Source organism: Asparagus officinalis, chromosome 5 (assembly GCF_001876935.1).
Source record: "Asparagus officinalis chromosome 5, Aspof.V1, whole genome shotgun sequence".
Lineage (NCBI taxonomy): Eukaryota > Viridiplantae > Streptophyta > Magnoliopsida > Asparagales > Asparagaceae > Asparagus > Asparagus officinalis.
This window is the reverse complement of record NC_033798.1, coordinates 75,273,043-75,288,607: the sequence shown is the minus strand read 5'-3', so window position 1 is coordinate 75,288,607 and position 15,565 is coordinate 75,273,043. Positions and strand designations below refer to the sequence as shown.

Genomic DNA, 15,565 nt, shown 5'->3' with positions numbered 1-15,565 from the left:
CCCCCCCCCCCCCCCCCCCCTAACCCAACCCAACCCAAAAAAACCTACCCATGATATGTGCTCGTGCGCACCAGCACACACATATATAGAGAGAGAAAAGCCAGAATAAAATTAAGTTGATTGAGGGTTTTAGCTACCAACTTTTTTATCAATTAGATTTGCTTTAAGATTCATGTTGGCATGTGATACACTTCAAGATTATCTTTGGGATCCATGCCTTGATGTGTATCACATGCTAACACAAATTTTAAAGCAAAGTTAATGGATAAGACAAGTGCTCCTATATCACATGCCAACACAAATCTTAAAGCAAAACTAATGGATAAGACAAGTGCTCCTATCCACTTAACTTAACAAGAGTTTTGTGCTCCCCCCCCCCTCTATATGTATATAAGCATAAAATTAGTTTGGTAGTGACATGGATGATTTTCGTGTACTCATTTAAAGGTCCATTTAAAAATAATCCCCACTTAATTATTCCACCAATTAAATGACTGTACGAGAACAGACAATATCACTACCAAGCACCAAAATTGGTGCTTCGTACCAAACATATCCATTATTCGATATATATACATACATATACATAGAGAGAGGGAGGTACGATTACAATTCACACGAAGTACAACTTAGTTACACACACCTGTAAAAATACACGTTTGACCATTGATATTAATGACCCACATCATTCATATTGTGATCTATGCACTCAAAACTACATATAGACCAAAAATCAAATAGATTCAATATTTCTAATTATTTATCTAATGACCTAGAAATGGACGGGTTGTCACTATCTCAGATGTCGGTTATTTTGAATTGCTTGAATTATAGAATAGAAAATTCTAAACCACCTGATTTTTGATCCACTTGCACTTGATGATATGCAGATAACAATGAATGGTGTGGATCACTAAAATCGGTGAGCAAAAGTACATTTTTACAGGTGAGTGTAACTATATTATAGCTTGTGTGTATTATAACCCCACCTATATAACATATATGTGTGGGTGTATACATACCTATGTGTGTGTGTATGGAGAGGGGGGAGAGAGAGAAATGAGTATCCTTAGTACCAAGTACAAAAGTACAGAATTGGTGCTTCTTAGTGACGTAGCCAATTATTATCCATACATTTAAAGTTGTTCTCTAGAAAATGGGACCTACTTCATGTATGTATGTATATGTGTGTTACTATTAATAGTATCCAATATACGGGTATTGTCAATCTAATTTTGAAAATTAGAATCCAAAGATGAAAACCGTAATCGGTGGATGTGATGTACTATACACGAACTACTTAGAAACAAAATTTCATCAATGTGTTTTGAATCATAATATATCAACATGCGAAATTAAGCAACTTTATAAAAGTTTTGATACGTTGATTTTGACAACAAATGCATGGGTTAATGATGTTGAAATGGGCTACAACTAACAGTATCCAACAATTGGATAGTATCAGCCCAATTTTTTAAAAATTAGAATCTAAAAATGAAAATCCAAACCGATGGATGTGTTCTACTACACATGAACTATCCAGAAACAAAGTATCCAACAATTAGATACTATCAACCCAATTTTATAAATTGGAATTCAAAAATGAAAATCCGAACTAGTGGATATGGTCTACTATAGAAACAAAATTGCAAACAATTTCAATAACATTAGCCCATGCATTTGATGTCGAAATTAACATATCAAAATATTCATAAAGTTACTTAATTTTTTGCCTCTTGATATATTATGTTTCAGAACACGTTGATGAAATTTTATTTCTAAGTAGTTGATATGTAGAACATCATATTCACCGGTTCGGATTTTCTTTTTTGGATTCCAGTTTTCAAAAAGTGGATTGATAGTACTCAATTGTTGGATACTATTAGTAGTAGTCAACTCATACACACACACATATACATATATATACATACATACAAACACATGCGCACTCGCGCACATATATACATATATAATATCATTGTGTGTAACAAATTGCATCATAAATTTTATAAATACTGGTCAAAATTGTTTGAGAGTCTAATTACGTTGTTTTGTTTTGGGAAAGAAGAAGAGAAGAAGAGAACACGACTATTCATAACTGTCACTCACATGTGAGTAATCTAAAAACATGTTGATTTATAAATACTAGTCAAAATAGTTTAAGAGTCTAATTATGTTGTTTTGTTTTGAAAAAGAAGAGAACACGAGTGTTAATAATTGTCACAAGTGAGTAATCTAAAATATATGTTGATTACATTAAGTGTTTGCATTTCTACCTATTACCTAACAGGTCAATTTCTTTTTAAAATTAGTGGCTCTATGAAGAATTATTTAAGTTTATACTTCAATTATGTCAGAATCATCTAGAAGCTTATATCATTTACACAATCTTGTGAGATGTCAATATTGTACGTCATAGTAACTGGAGATGATAAAAGAACACATCTTCGTTATCTTATTATTTTATACTTATCTCTCCTCATGACTAACCTTTATGTTGCTTTGATTGTTGAAATAAGGGTTTTCTCATGGGAACCACCCTATATATAAATAAAATAGATACAAACCACCTTATATATGTGTTATCTTCTCAGTGTCACGCCTCCGTCACTATTCAGCCAAAAAAAATTAAAACACTCATTTTACCCTTGTCTTCTCCACCTTCCTTTCTGTCCTCCCCCACCTCATTCCTTCATTCTCCTTTCAATCTCCTCTTCTTCATCCTTCATTCTCCTTTCAATCTCCTCTTCTTCATCCTCCTCTCCTCCCCCTTCACCTCCTTTTTCCTTTCATCTCCTCCTCCATTCTCACCTTCCTCACCTCTTCCTTCTTCTCCTCCTCTTCCTTCCCCCTCCTCTCTCTCTATTCTCGCCACCGGTACCAACCTCATTCCCTCCTCTCATGTCATCCACTCAAGCAACTTCCCTCCCCTCTCCTCCTCCTCTCTTTTTTTTATTTAGTTAGAATGAGGAGTATAAATTTTTTTTAAAACAAAAATTACCCAAAAGTGTGACATTGCGATGATAACACATATATATAAGGTGATTTGTATCAGAAAAAAAAAAATTAAAGGTGGTTTGTATCAATTTCACCTATATTTAAGGCTTGAAATAAAGCTTTACCAACAGTTGGCTAATCAATCAAGGCTAGTTTCTGTAGCAGTCCTACTTGAGAACTTAATTTTAGCCAACATTATACATTATCAAATAGCATTTAATCAAGTAGCTGTCCTTAGATAATATGACGTGATTGGAATTACATATAATTGACATATTTGTGATATAATATTTTTAGGCTACTTTTACCGTAAAACTATGCAGTCTACTTTTAGAAAACATAGCCCTTTAATTAACTACCTAACTATTTAGATTCCACCTAGGTGTTCAGGTATACCTAACTGCTTAACCCGGCAAAGTGCCTTAACAACTTGCCCTCAACAAAATCCACTAAACTACCCTGCATAGTTTATGAGTCTCCACTCTCCAGCAAGGTAGCAAGTCTAACAAGGTACAAGATCCCAAGCATATAACAAAGGCCAAACTATTAGATTGATTTAAAACTAGAAAGTGGATGAACAAGTGGTGAGTATGATATTACTGATGCATTAGCACATAATCTTTTCAAAATCAGTAACATATCAATATTATCACTTATAAACACCTCAATCAGAAAATTTTAGCTGTACTCATCATCCATAAGAACTTTAAATATGCCTCAAACCAGTTGACTAAATTACCATAGAAGGAAGGAAGTTCATAGATTCTGTTTATCATTTCCACAGCAACTCCTTTTGAAGCACGAAAGATACCAGCCCTTGACATTACTGCTGTCCCTTGCCCAATGTAGAGGCCACTCCTTTCATGATATTGAGGATCTGTGACATTTTAGTCTGTATTAAATTTAGTATGAAAAACTATAAGCCATCAATATTACAAACAAGCTATAGAAGGAGGTTTATGTTTCCCACTCGATAACATAGTATCACTAAATCCAAGAAATAAGACTAGAACAACTCAAGGCTGACAAAAGTAAAAAATATTAAATTAATAAGACAGATAACTTCCTAAATAATAATTGATTTAGATATCAATGCATATATGACTAAAATAACTACAAGAAAAACTAAATTATCAATAGCACAATATCTTAGCTGCTTCTCAGCACTTTTTTTCCACTTTTCTGACAGGAAAAGAAAAACAATAAGCAACAAAATCAAACAGGAAAATTTTAATAAAAAAACAATGAGTATGCATTTCCCTTCAATACCCAAACTTAAACAGTTGTTCATGAAATGCACATAAGAGACTTAAGATTATCGCATAGGTGAATCAGGTAAATGATTATTACATTTGAATCAGTAAAGAGTCGAATAGGATACAAGGAAAGTAATGAAATCATATACGACTACCACCATGCAGATGCATTTCCTTTCATTACCCAAGTTTAATGTGCCAATGTTAAGATTATTGCATCAAAGGGTATGCAGCAATTCATGTAAGCAAAACCATATGGGAAAAACCAAGTTTCCATAGAAGGTGCTCAGGTGTCCACATGTCATTCTTAGATTGAGATAAAAGGACACGTGGCAATTTTTTGAGATAGTAGGCTTGAATAGCAAACCACCGGTTTCTCTTAATATATAAAGGAGGGATATAAAATTCATGAGCCTATATTTGGAAATCGGTTAATATTGGATGATCACATTTGGATGATCTGGATGCACTTGCGTCTCTACTCAAAGCAAAAGGCAAAAGAGGCATTGGAGGTCAAGAAAGCAATTAGGGATTGAGGCCCCTTTTCCACTTAAACCCGCTACAGGTCATTGTAACAAAATATTAAATAGTCCTATCTAAACCAAACTAGGTTCCAGGTCAAGAAATTAAACAGCACTGAGCAATCACATTGAGATACTTAAACAAAGTTACAAACATCAATAAGATTTATTGTTGAGAACGTAGGTATAGTCCATGCATATCTGTACACAAAAAACAATGAAAGTGAAAGCTGATCATTGCTTTATCCCTCAGATGCCCGAGTCAGTATCTTCCTTGAAAGTATACAACTAGCAAGTAAAACATGGGGTGACCATTATGTGTTATCTTTGGTGTGTTACCTGTGTCTCCATTACCTTTAGTGTGTAACCGGTCTCTTCCATGGGAGGGTATTCTAACAATTGTTTTGATTTCGCTGTGAACTGGGTAAACAGGACGTTAATACTGTTGACTTGTCAGGATGGTCTGTTAAGGTCAGCCTTTTCGATGTATTGCTATTTTCTGCATGTATGACAAACACGAAACTGTCATCATTCTGCAGATATGTGTAATTATCATTTTTAATTGAGTTACTTTGTCGCATTATCTTTACACCTAGTATTGCTAATTCAATGTGTTCCAACTTGTATTCATGTAGAGAGTTACTGTCCCATGAAGCCTAACTTCAGACAAATAGAAGGCCTTTACCTTCATGAGAGATCATATAATAAATAATATTTGAAGATTACACTATTTACTTGCAAGAGCTCTCATAAATTTGAGTAAGTCATGGATTATTGCTTGCCTGACTGAATTCCTTGCAGAACAATTCCACGTGTTATGCCAAATCCCCATTTACCATCAGGCCCTGGCTGTTCCACAGCTACTGAAACTGCAACTACATCTCCTTTTTCAACATGTGAACTGCAAGCCAAAACACCAGGAACAAAAACCTGCAGGGCAAGCATCGCCATAAAGACAAGTGACGATTCACCATGACAATTAGATTCAAACTTTTAACGAGAAATGGATGCACACTGTACACAGGACAATGTTTGAAAAAAAAGGACAAAACTATAATTCCAGCAAGCAAATCCAAATCCGTGATTTAAAATAAAAAAACATGATACAGAAGGCCTAGAATAATATGTAGAAATTCACAACACAATGATATAGAAGTAACTACAAAAGAGATGTGAAAGAATGGCAGGGTTAAACATAGCTGGAGGATACCAAATGCTCCATACCATCAATCAAGTATCAACAATGTGTTCCTTGCAATAGATGTCAGTTAACTTCTCAATATCACATCTATCATAATATATGCATATAACCAAGCATGATTTGTATTGCATAACTAAAAACACAACGTCTTCTTGATATTACAAGATTAAATATTTTCAACAATATCCAGTACAGAAGCCTGCACTCCAGGATGGGTTTAAACACAAAATAACATAGATGCAACCGGACTCATGGACATGGTCCTAGGAGTGAACATCAACATAACTAGTCACAGTTGCAGGTAACGATTAGTTAAATTCAAGTTAGGGATTAAGTAGCGCTTCATTTAAGTAACATAGATGGTCTATATCTTCCAGAAAAATATTACTAACAAAATATAGAAAAAAGAATGAGAAGAACTTTAAAAGTGCAAAGCGGACCAAGCAAGTCGAGCATTGACGGCTTTGAAGGAGATGTGAGAGACTGGAGTAGAAATATAATGAAGATTACATATTTGAAGAAGCCTGCTACCAATAACATAGAGATATAGGAAAAGACAAAAAAAAGTAGAAGATAATGCTAATAGAATTGTCCAGATAATATGCATTAAAATGATAAAGCCAGGGTTCAAATTTAATGTTATACTAATTACGAAAATTTATGATGTGCTTGGTATCATAAAAGAATTGTTCAAGAGGAATGCAAAAGTGTACCTGAGCACCTCGAAGAACTGCCTCAGCACATTTACGGCTCACAATTATTTCCTTCAACGGCTGAGCAGCTTGATCACCATAATGTAACTCATGCGGGCCAGAACCTTTAACAAACACAACGTTATCTAGACCAGGGTATTCACACTTATAAATAGAAGGGATTTGTAACTCTCTTGTTGAGTTATTCATGTCCCCAAATCTTGTTGTCGTACCAAGCTCAGGAGTTTTGTCAAAATTCCCTTGATCAACTTCATCTATAGCACCATGTTCCCTTATGTCCATACGACTTGTTCTAGAGGAGAACTTCTTTTCATCTAGAATTTTCATCAGCTTCGTGATAACGTTATCGCTTATGGACTTGAGAGTATTCACCCGAATGCAAGAGTAACTAGATGGGTGACTGAACAAAATAAATGGTCGGTAAGCAAAAGAGCTACAACTCAAAGAGTAAAAAAAAGTTTTTGCAACTCTTGAAACTTCCAATTGCCAATATTCGTGCTACAGAATATTTGAATATAGAACTGCAACCCTCAACCCTCGCAACAACTTTGAAGTTTTGGTGTAGCGGAAAGGACATTTAACACATTTAGTCCCTCTAACAGGTAGCTAATCAAGGGGTAACCCCCCCCCCCCCCTTCTCACAGTTTCTATATTTCTAAGTGCCATCAATTTACGCAAAACAAAAAATTATTATAAAGTTACAAGCTTTCGTCATTTCCTAGTATTTGCTCCCGTGAATTTAAATTTCCGTGGCCAATCTAGACAGACAAAGAACTTACTCAACATGTTTAGTACATAAGCAACACAATGAAAAAGGAAAAGCTACCGCGTGTTCCATCGAAAGACCGCAATTGTTAAAGAGGATAAGAAGAAAAAAGAAATGGAGTAAAGAAGCGAAGAAGTACGTTAGCGATTTGGAAATCCGAGCGAAGTGCTCAGCGCCATAGGCCTTGACGAGGTACTCCTCGACCTCAGGATTCCATTGAAGCTTAGGATTGAAGCTGTATCGATCCGATGGTGAAGAAGATGAAGAAGAATCCATCTGTTGACAGAAAGAAAGACCCAAAAGGTAAGTAACGGAAACTCAATTTGTATCATTATTTAGGGTTTACAAATCCCTAAATAAATAGGTAAATAAATCTTTCGGTTGGTACTTTTACGGTTTGAGAGGAGGTCGAATGACGACGGCGCGAGATTTGGAGAAGGAATTCCCTCCCTTTCTTCATTCAAAGCTACACAATTGCCGACTGATTTTACGCTGCTACCGCAGCTCTAGGGCACGTAACCGGGGAGAGCAGTGGTCCGGATTCGAGTCGGGTTATGAAATATCCGCTTACCGCAGTTGGAGATCCGGATCCGCTAAGGAATGTGAGATATGTTCGATGGTTCCTTAAATTATTGGAGTCAAATTCGATCGGATTTTAATTTTTAGATAGTTCAATGTTCAATATTGATTTTCAAATATAAATCTTTCTATTGAGAACCGACTAGAAATTTATAATTTCTTCTTGCACACATTATTTTGTTTTTCAATCCTCACAATATTGAGGAATCCTATTGGCAAACTGTTAATAAGCAATCACGACACGTGTCTAATTTTTCTCCCTATTTGATGTGTCAACCGATTGTCAATGGTCAAATGTAAAAAGCCCCCACCAAATCCCCCAAAAAAATATTTTCTAAAGCTTGCAAGTTGCAACCGAGATGTTTTTTTTTATATATAGCTTTTTTTACCTTACGGATTGACGCTAATGATTTTCCCCCCTCTGGTATCAAAAACTTCCTCTTCTTTCTTGTAATCCCAGTGGTAGTTTTTTATTTGCAAGTTTTACTTCTTTGTTTCTTGTTACACAAAAAAAATATTTTACTTCTTTCTTTTTTTTGTTTTTATTTGCTCTCAATTGTGGAGAAGACTCTTATTTTGAAGACAATTGATAAATTCATATTTAATGTGTATGTTTATATTTCTCTCTTGTCTATTTTTTGTAATCTTTATAACTTGATTATTCATTTTTATACTATAAGGAAATGTTCCTCCGAAAAAAGTATTAAATGGGTTAAGCGTTTAAGGTTTTCGATCCATATAACTTGTAAAATTTATACTTTTAGTTTAAGTAATCTGAACATTTGCTTTTTAATCGCACAAATAATTATAATGCTCAACTCTAATAACAAATTGAAAATTTTGATATAGCTAAAGATATTTTAAAGGTAAAATCAAACACTCTTAGAGACAGAAACAAAAATCAAGATGCTAAACACATAATATTTTAGATAAAGCGGTAATTATTTTATTTTTCATATGAGTAACAGAGATCACTGTAGAAAAGCATGTCCTTTTTTTTCAATTGCCCGCTTAGTGCAAAATACAATTATTGAGGGTGGCGTAGGCATAATTTCCGTCCCGATTCGAAAATGGGAGAAATAGCGACACGTGTTGCCATTGTTTGTTGGCAGTCGCTGCCAATAGAATTCCTCCATGATATTGGTTCTGTAATTGTCTTGTGAGTTTGGTAGAGCTATCGGTGAATACTTATAGTTTCGTAATAAATCTATTTATGCGGTGAGCAACACTATAAAAAGTCTTCAATCTTGGATGTATAGTCATATCAAAAGCTATTGCGTGAAATCTACTGCCAGTTATCTAATTTGTACTAGTACTCTAGTGTACACGATGTGTGCATAATGGTAGACATGAGGAATTATTTTGGTCAATTTGTCAAGAACAGACAGTTTGAATGCCATTTCGTTCGTTTTTTTTTCGATTTTTTTCAGGTTTGATGGCACTTCTATGAGTTATTTCCAATGTGAAAGCATTTCCTTTGAGTTTGTATGTGTGACGGCATTTTCATTGATTTATTTAAGTGCGAGAACATTTACAATTCATTGTAAGGTGTGAGGGGATTTTCAGAACTCTAAACATGCAGCTTGCAAAGACCAAAAATGAAGCTTTTCTTAATATATAATATAGACTAGGAACATTGAAATATTTCTCCACGTTATCAAACAATTTTGAAGCCCCCTTGTGATCGAGCCCAGTTCTAGAATTACAAAATACGCTCCTGTTCAAACAAATAGAGAGCTTGCTTGCTGCTAGTAGAAGTAGAGCATTTCCAATTTTCTCAATGCATCCTTGATATTAGCTACCTTGCGTTTGTATTATAGTAGAATTGGACCAAATATACTACCAGACTCATTATATACAGCAAACCAGATACGTGAAGAAAGATCAAATAATTCATTAATGAATCAGACCGTCCTGTATGTATCTACTCTATGCATGAAGAAAGATCCAAGATATATCATTCGTGCTACAATAAATAATACATTAAATTGCTATAGAATAAACAGTGAATCTTTTGGTCCTTTAAATATAGCGGAGTAAATTTAGTAATTTATTGTTCATATTATAGTAATAATTTACAATATTATAAACAATGTTCTTTTAAGTATAGAGCAGTAGGTATGATTTCTAATTTTAAATACACAATAATCAATTCAAATGTATTGAGTCTTAGGGGGAGGCAAGTTCAAAATACTGTTGGTCAAAAACATCAAGCCACAAAGTGCAGCCACTCTTTGTTGAAAAACAAGGAAAGAAGCACCGAAAGGGACATCCACCATTGTTGACAAATCAGAGAGAGATAGTCACAATTGTTGACAAATCAGGAAGGTGACAGTAGGTGTTGACAAAGAGTGTGAGGGCTCATTTTCGGTGACACAATTGTTGACAAATCAGGAAGGTGACAGTAGGTGTTGACAAAGAGTGTGAGGGCTCATTTTCGGTGATTGACAGAGAGGGGGATTTGAAGCCTATAATGTTGACAAAGAGTGTGAGGGCTCATTTTCGGTGATTGACAGAGAGGGGGATTTGAAGCCTATAAAGCTTCCTCCCCTCTCTTCCTCTGAAGGTGTGCAAGGAGTATCCGAAGCAATCCTTGACAGAGCCATTTGAGTGGGGAAAAAAACAAAAGAGAGCCTACCAAAATTTTGTATGTACGTTGTATTTGAGAGATTGATATAGTGAAAGCCCCCTCTTGCCGTGGACGTAGATCAATTTGATCGAACCACGTAAATTCTGTGTATGTGATTGTTCTATTCTCTGGTTTAGTGGGTAATTTCCCCAACAAACTGGTATCAGAGCTTCTCGGTTCTAGGACAGCTTTCAATCCTCCACAATGGCTTCTGTGAAGTTCTCGGTGTCGATCTTTGATGGCCAAAACAATTTCGGCCTATGGAGGATAAAGATGAAGGCTTTGTTGCGACGTGAAGGCACGGTTAAAGCTATCGATGGGAAATACCCAGAAGATATGACTAGTGTCGAGATCAAAGAGATGGACGAAAAGGCTCACAGTGCCTTGCAATTGTCACTATCCGACAATGTGCTTCGTGAAGTTGCCGATGAGGAAACGGCAGCGGGGTTGTGGTCAAAGCTCGAAAGTCTCTACTTGAAGAAATCTCTTACTACAATATTATACCTGAAGCAGCGGCTATACACATTGAAGATGAAAGAAGGTACACTCATTCAAGAACACCTTGATGAATTTAATAAAATTGTCATGGATATGAAAAACCTGGATCTAAAGCTTGATGATGAAGACCAGGCTCTCATTGTGTTATGTTCCTTGCCTAACTCTTATGAAAACTTTGTTAACTCTATGTTGTATGGAAGAGAATCCATAAGTCTTGAGGATGTGAAGGCCTCTTTGAACTCTGCTGAGTTAAGAACAAAGTTGAATGGGAGAGGTACCGATAGGCAGGCTGACGGTCTGCTAGCCAGAGGTAGAATGAAGACCAGAGAGGGTGATAAAGGGCAATCCAGAAATCGCTCAAAGTCCAGGTCAGCCCCAAACAAGAAAAATGTGGAGTGTTTCTACTGTCACAAGAAAGGGCATTACAAGTCAGAATGTTATACTCTAAAGAAGAAAGACAACCAGCGTGGTGAAACATCAGATTCAGCTAATACGGCAAAGGCTGATACTGCCGTTGTTGCTGAGACGGTTCTTACAGTATGTCCCTTAGATGGCCGTTCCAATAAAGAATGGATCTTAGATACAGGTGCGTCTTTTCATATGTGTCCAAATAAAGATTGGTTCACTACTTACAGATCTATAAGTGGTGGATCAGTTTTGATGGGCAACAATGCAGTTTGCAAGACAATTGGCATTGGTACAGTTCGCATCCGGTGTCACGATGGGATAGTGAGAACTTTATCAGATGTGAGACACATCCCAGACTTAAAGAAAAATTTGATTTCTTTGAGTTCTTTGGATTCTATTGGGTGTTCTTACACTGGCGAAGGTGGAGCTCTTAGAGTTACTAAGGGTTCATTGGTTGTGATGAAAGGTAGTAAGGTGAACAGTCTTTATGTTCTCCAAGGCAGTACGGTGACAGGCTCTGCAAGTGTGTCCTCTGATGCTGATAGGGACACTACTCAGTTGTGGCACATGCGCTTAGGCCACATGAGTGAGAAAGGGATGATTATTTTGAGTAAACGTGGCTTACTATGTGGTGATCATACATCATCACTGGATTTCTGTGAGCATTGTGTGTTTGGGAAGCAAACTCGGGTCAGCTTCTCGACTGGCTCACATACGACGAAGGGCACTCTCGACTACATCCATTCAGATTTGTGGGGACCTGCTCAGGTTCCATCTAAAGGTGGTGCTCTTTATTTTCTGACGTTTATTAATGATTTTTCCAGGAAAGTTTGGGTTTACTTTCTCAGGCCCAAAAGCGAGGTGTTCGAAACTTTCAAGAAGTGGAAAGTACTTGTTGAGAATCAAACTGGAAAGAACATTAAATGTCTCCGAACAGATAATGGCTTAGAGTTCTGCAGTGGTGAGTTCAATCAGTTCTGCTCAAATTCTGGGATCGTACGACATCGCACGGTCAGGCACACTCCTCAACAAAACGGGGTGGCAGAACGTATGAATAGAACGTTGATGGAGAGAGCTAGGTGTATACTCTCAAACTCTGGCTTGGATAAAGGCTTCTGGGCTGAAGCTGTTAACACAGCTTGTTACTTGGTGAACCGGTCTCCTTCTACCGCCATTGAACACAAGACTCCAAACGAGGTATGGTCAGGTAAACCAAATGACTATTCAAATTTAAAGGTATTTGGATGTCCCGCTTACTATCATGTTAGAGAGGGTAAGCTTGAGCCTAGAGTTAAGAAATGCATATTTATTGGTTATGCTGATGGCGTTAAAGGCTATCGTTTGTGGAGTCTTGAACCTGATTCTCCTAAATTCATTATTAGTAGAGATGTTACTTTTAATGAAAGATATATGCTTGATCATGGGAAGGTTTCTGTTGAGTCTACAGGAAATGTAGAGAAGACCATGGATAAGGTGGAGCTTCAGGTGGAGCTCGAGGGAGAGACGTCTCAAAAGTCGTCTATAAAATTTGCTCCTACAGCTGTAGAAGAGCAACATGATTCAGGCTCAGATGCTGATGATGCTGAGACTGAAGAACCTTATTCCATAGCCACTGGCAGAGAGAGGAGACAGATCAAACCTCCTCAAAGATATGCACATGCTGAATTAGTGGCGTATGCTCTCACGACAGCTGAAGAGATGAGTATTCAAGAGCCATCAAACTTTACTGAAGCTGTCTCATGCGGAGAATCTGGACGTTGGGCCACAGCTATGACAGAAGAACTCGAGTCACTCTACAAGAATCAGACTTGGGATTTGGTGCAATTACCTAAGGGTAAAAGGGCAATTGGATGCAAGTGGATTTTCAAGAAGAAAGAAGGGATCCCAGGGGTTGAAGATGCTAGATTCAAAGCACGGTTGGTGGCTAAGGGTTATAGACAAAAGGAGGGAATTGACTATGATGAAGTGTTCTCTCCGGTTGTGAAGCACACCTCCATCCGTGTATTGCTTGCCATGGTTGCTCTATTTGATCTGGAGCTTGAGCAGCTTGATGTGAAGACAGCATTTTTACATGGCGAACTTAAGGAGACTATCTACATGTCTCAGCCAGAGGGATACTTCGTAGAAGGTAAAGAAGATCAAGTTTGCAGATTGAAGAAATCTTTGTACGGCCTGAAGCAATCTCCCAGACAGTGGTACAAGAGGTTTGATAATTTTATACTTAGTCATGGGTACTCAAGAAGTACTTATGATAGTTGTGTGTACTACATGCATCTAGGAGATGATTCTTTTATTTATCTTCTATTATATGTCGATGACATGCTTATTGCTGCTAAGAACATGTCGCAGATTCTTATTTTGAAGAAACAACTCAGTGATGAGTTTGAGATGAAAGATCTTGGTGCAGCAAAGAAGATCTTAGGTATGGAGATCAGGAGGGACAGGAAAGCTGGAACTTTATATCTCTCACAGAAGAGTTATATTGAAAAGGTGCTTGAACGCTTTGGGATGAAGAAGGCCAAGCCCGTTACGACTCCTTTGGCTCCTCACTTTAGGCTCTCGGCTTCAGATTCACCTACAAGTGAGAACGAGAAGAAGGAGATGTCCCGAGTTCCATACTCTAATGCAGTGGGTAGCATTATGTATGCTATGATTTGCACTCGTCCAGACATTGCCCAGGCAGTCAGTGTAGTGAGCAGATACATGGCTCAACCAGGGAAGGCACACTGGGAGGCAGTGAAGTGGATCCTACAGTATCTCAGGGGTACCTCAGATTTGGGTTTAGTTTTTTATAGCAATACTTTGGGAACCTCTGTTGTAGGTTTTGTGGATTCTGACTATGCAGGTGATCTCGATAAAAGGAGGTCTTTGACTGGTTATCTTTTTACTCTTTCTGGCTCAGCTATTAGTTGGAGATCGACTCTACAGTCGACAGTTGCCATGTCTACTACAGAGGCAGAATACATGGCAGCAGCAGAAGCGGTAAAAGAGGTCATTTGGTTGAGAAATCTCGTGAGTGAGCTTGGACTACAGCAGGAAGCTAGTTCAGTTGTATTTTGCGACAATCAGAGCGCAATACATCTAAGAAAAAACTCAGCACATCATGAGAGGACAAAACATATTGATGTCAGATATCATTTTATTCGTGAGGCAACTGCTGAAAGAAACATCACGATGAAGAAGATTGGTACTGCAGACAATCCAACTGACATGTTGACCAAACCGATTCCGGCCTTCAAGTTCAAGCACTGCTTGAATTTGGGAGGCATTCGCACTTGTTAAGTGGCCCCTTTTGGGGCATTGTTTGCAAGATGGGTGAAGACTCACTAGTTATTGGTGTCGGCTCAGTTTTTTTGGGAAAACTTCACCGAGGTGGAGATTGTTGGTCAAAAACATCAAGCCACAAAGTGCAGCCACTCTTTGTTGAAAACAAAGAAAGAAGCACCGAAAGGGACAGCCACCATTGTTGACAAATCAGAGAGAGATAGCCACAATTGTTGACAAATCAGGAAGGTGACAGTAGGTGTTGACAAAGAGTGTGAGGGCTCATTTTCGGTGATTGACAGAGAGGGGGATTTGAAGCCTATAGAGCTCCCTCCCCTCTCTTCCTCTGAAGGTGTGCAAGGAGTATCCGAAGCAATCCTTGACAGAGCCATTTGAGTGAAAAAAAACAAAACAAAAGAGAGCCTACCAAAATTTTGTATGTACGTTGTATTTGAGAGATTGATATAGTGAAAGCCCCCTCTTGCCGTGGACGTAGATCAATTTGATCGAACCACGTAAATTCTGTATATGTGATTGTTCTATTCTCTGGTTTAGTGGGTAATTTCCCCAACAAATACAATGCTTAAAAAAACAGAGGGTCGTGCTTTACACAGGATACACACTAGTTCCATCTATTCCAAAGTTCATCAATGTATAGGGAGGCAAGTTCAAAATACAATGCTTAAAAAACAGAGGGTCGTGCTTTACACAGGATACACACTAGTTCCATCTA

General features: G+C 37.4%; 1 protein-coding gene across 4 annotated transcripts in view; it reads right to left on the bottom strand.

Annotated features, from left to right (window-relative positions):
• Window positions 1-8,077, bottom strand: part of LOC109843938 (putative methyltransferase NSUN6) — a 35,498-nt gene extending 27,421 nt beyond the window's left edge. For 2 of the 4 annotated variants that reach the window (XR_002247842.1, XM_020412927.1), the window contains exons 1-5: window positions 7,843-8,077; window positions 7,594-7,730; window positions 6,689-7,088; window positions 5,557-5,704; window positions 3,737-3,874 (exon numbers count right to left, since the gene is read on the bottom strand). Coding sequence is in view for 3 of the 4 variants with exons in the window: in XM_020412927.1 (XP_020268516.1) it covers window positions 3,737-3,874; window positions 5,557-5,704; window positions 6,689-7,088; window positions 7,594-7,730; window positions 7,843-7,914 (895 nt within the window). In the remaining variant the exon portion in view is untranslated. The remainder of the gene's footprint in view (window positions 1-3,736; window positions 3,875-5,556; window positions 5,705-6,688; window positions 7,089-7,593; window positions 7,731-7,842) is intronic. The other 2 variants (XM_020412926.1, XM_020412925.1) reach the window with 2 other exon arrangements.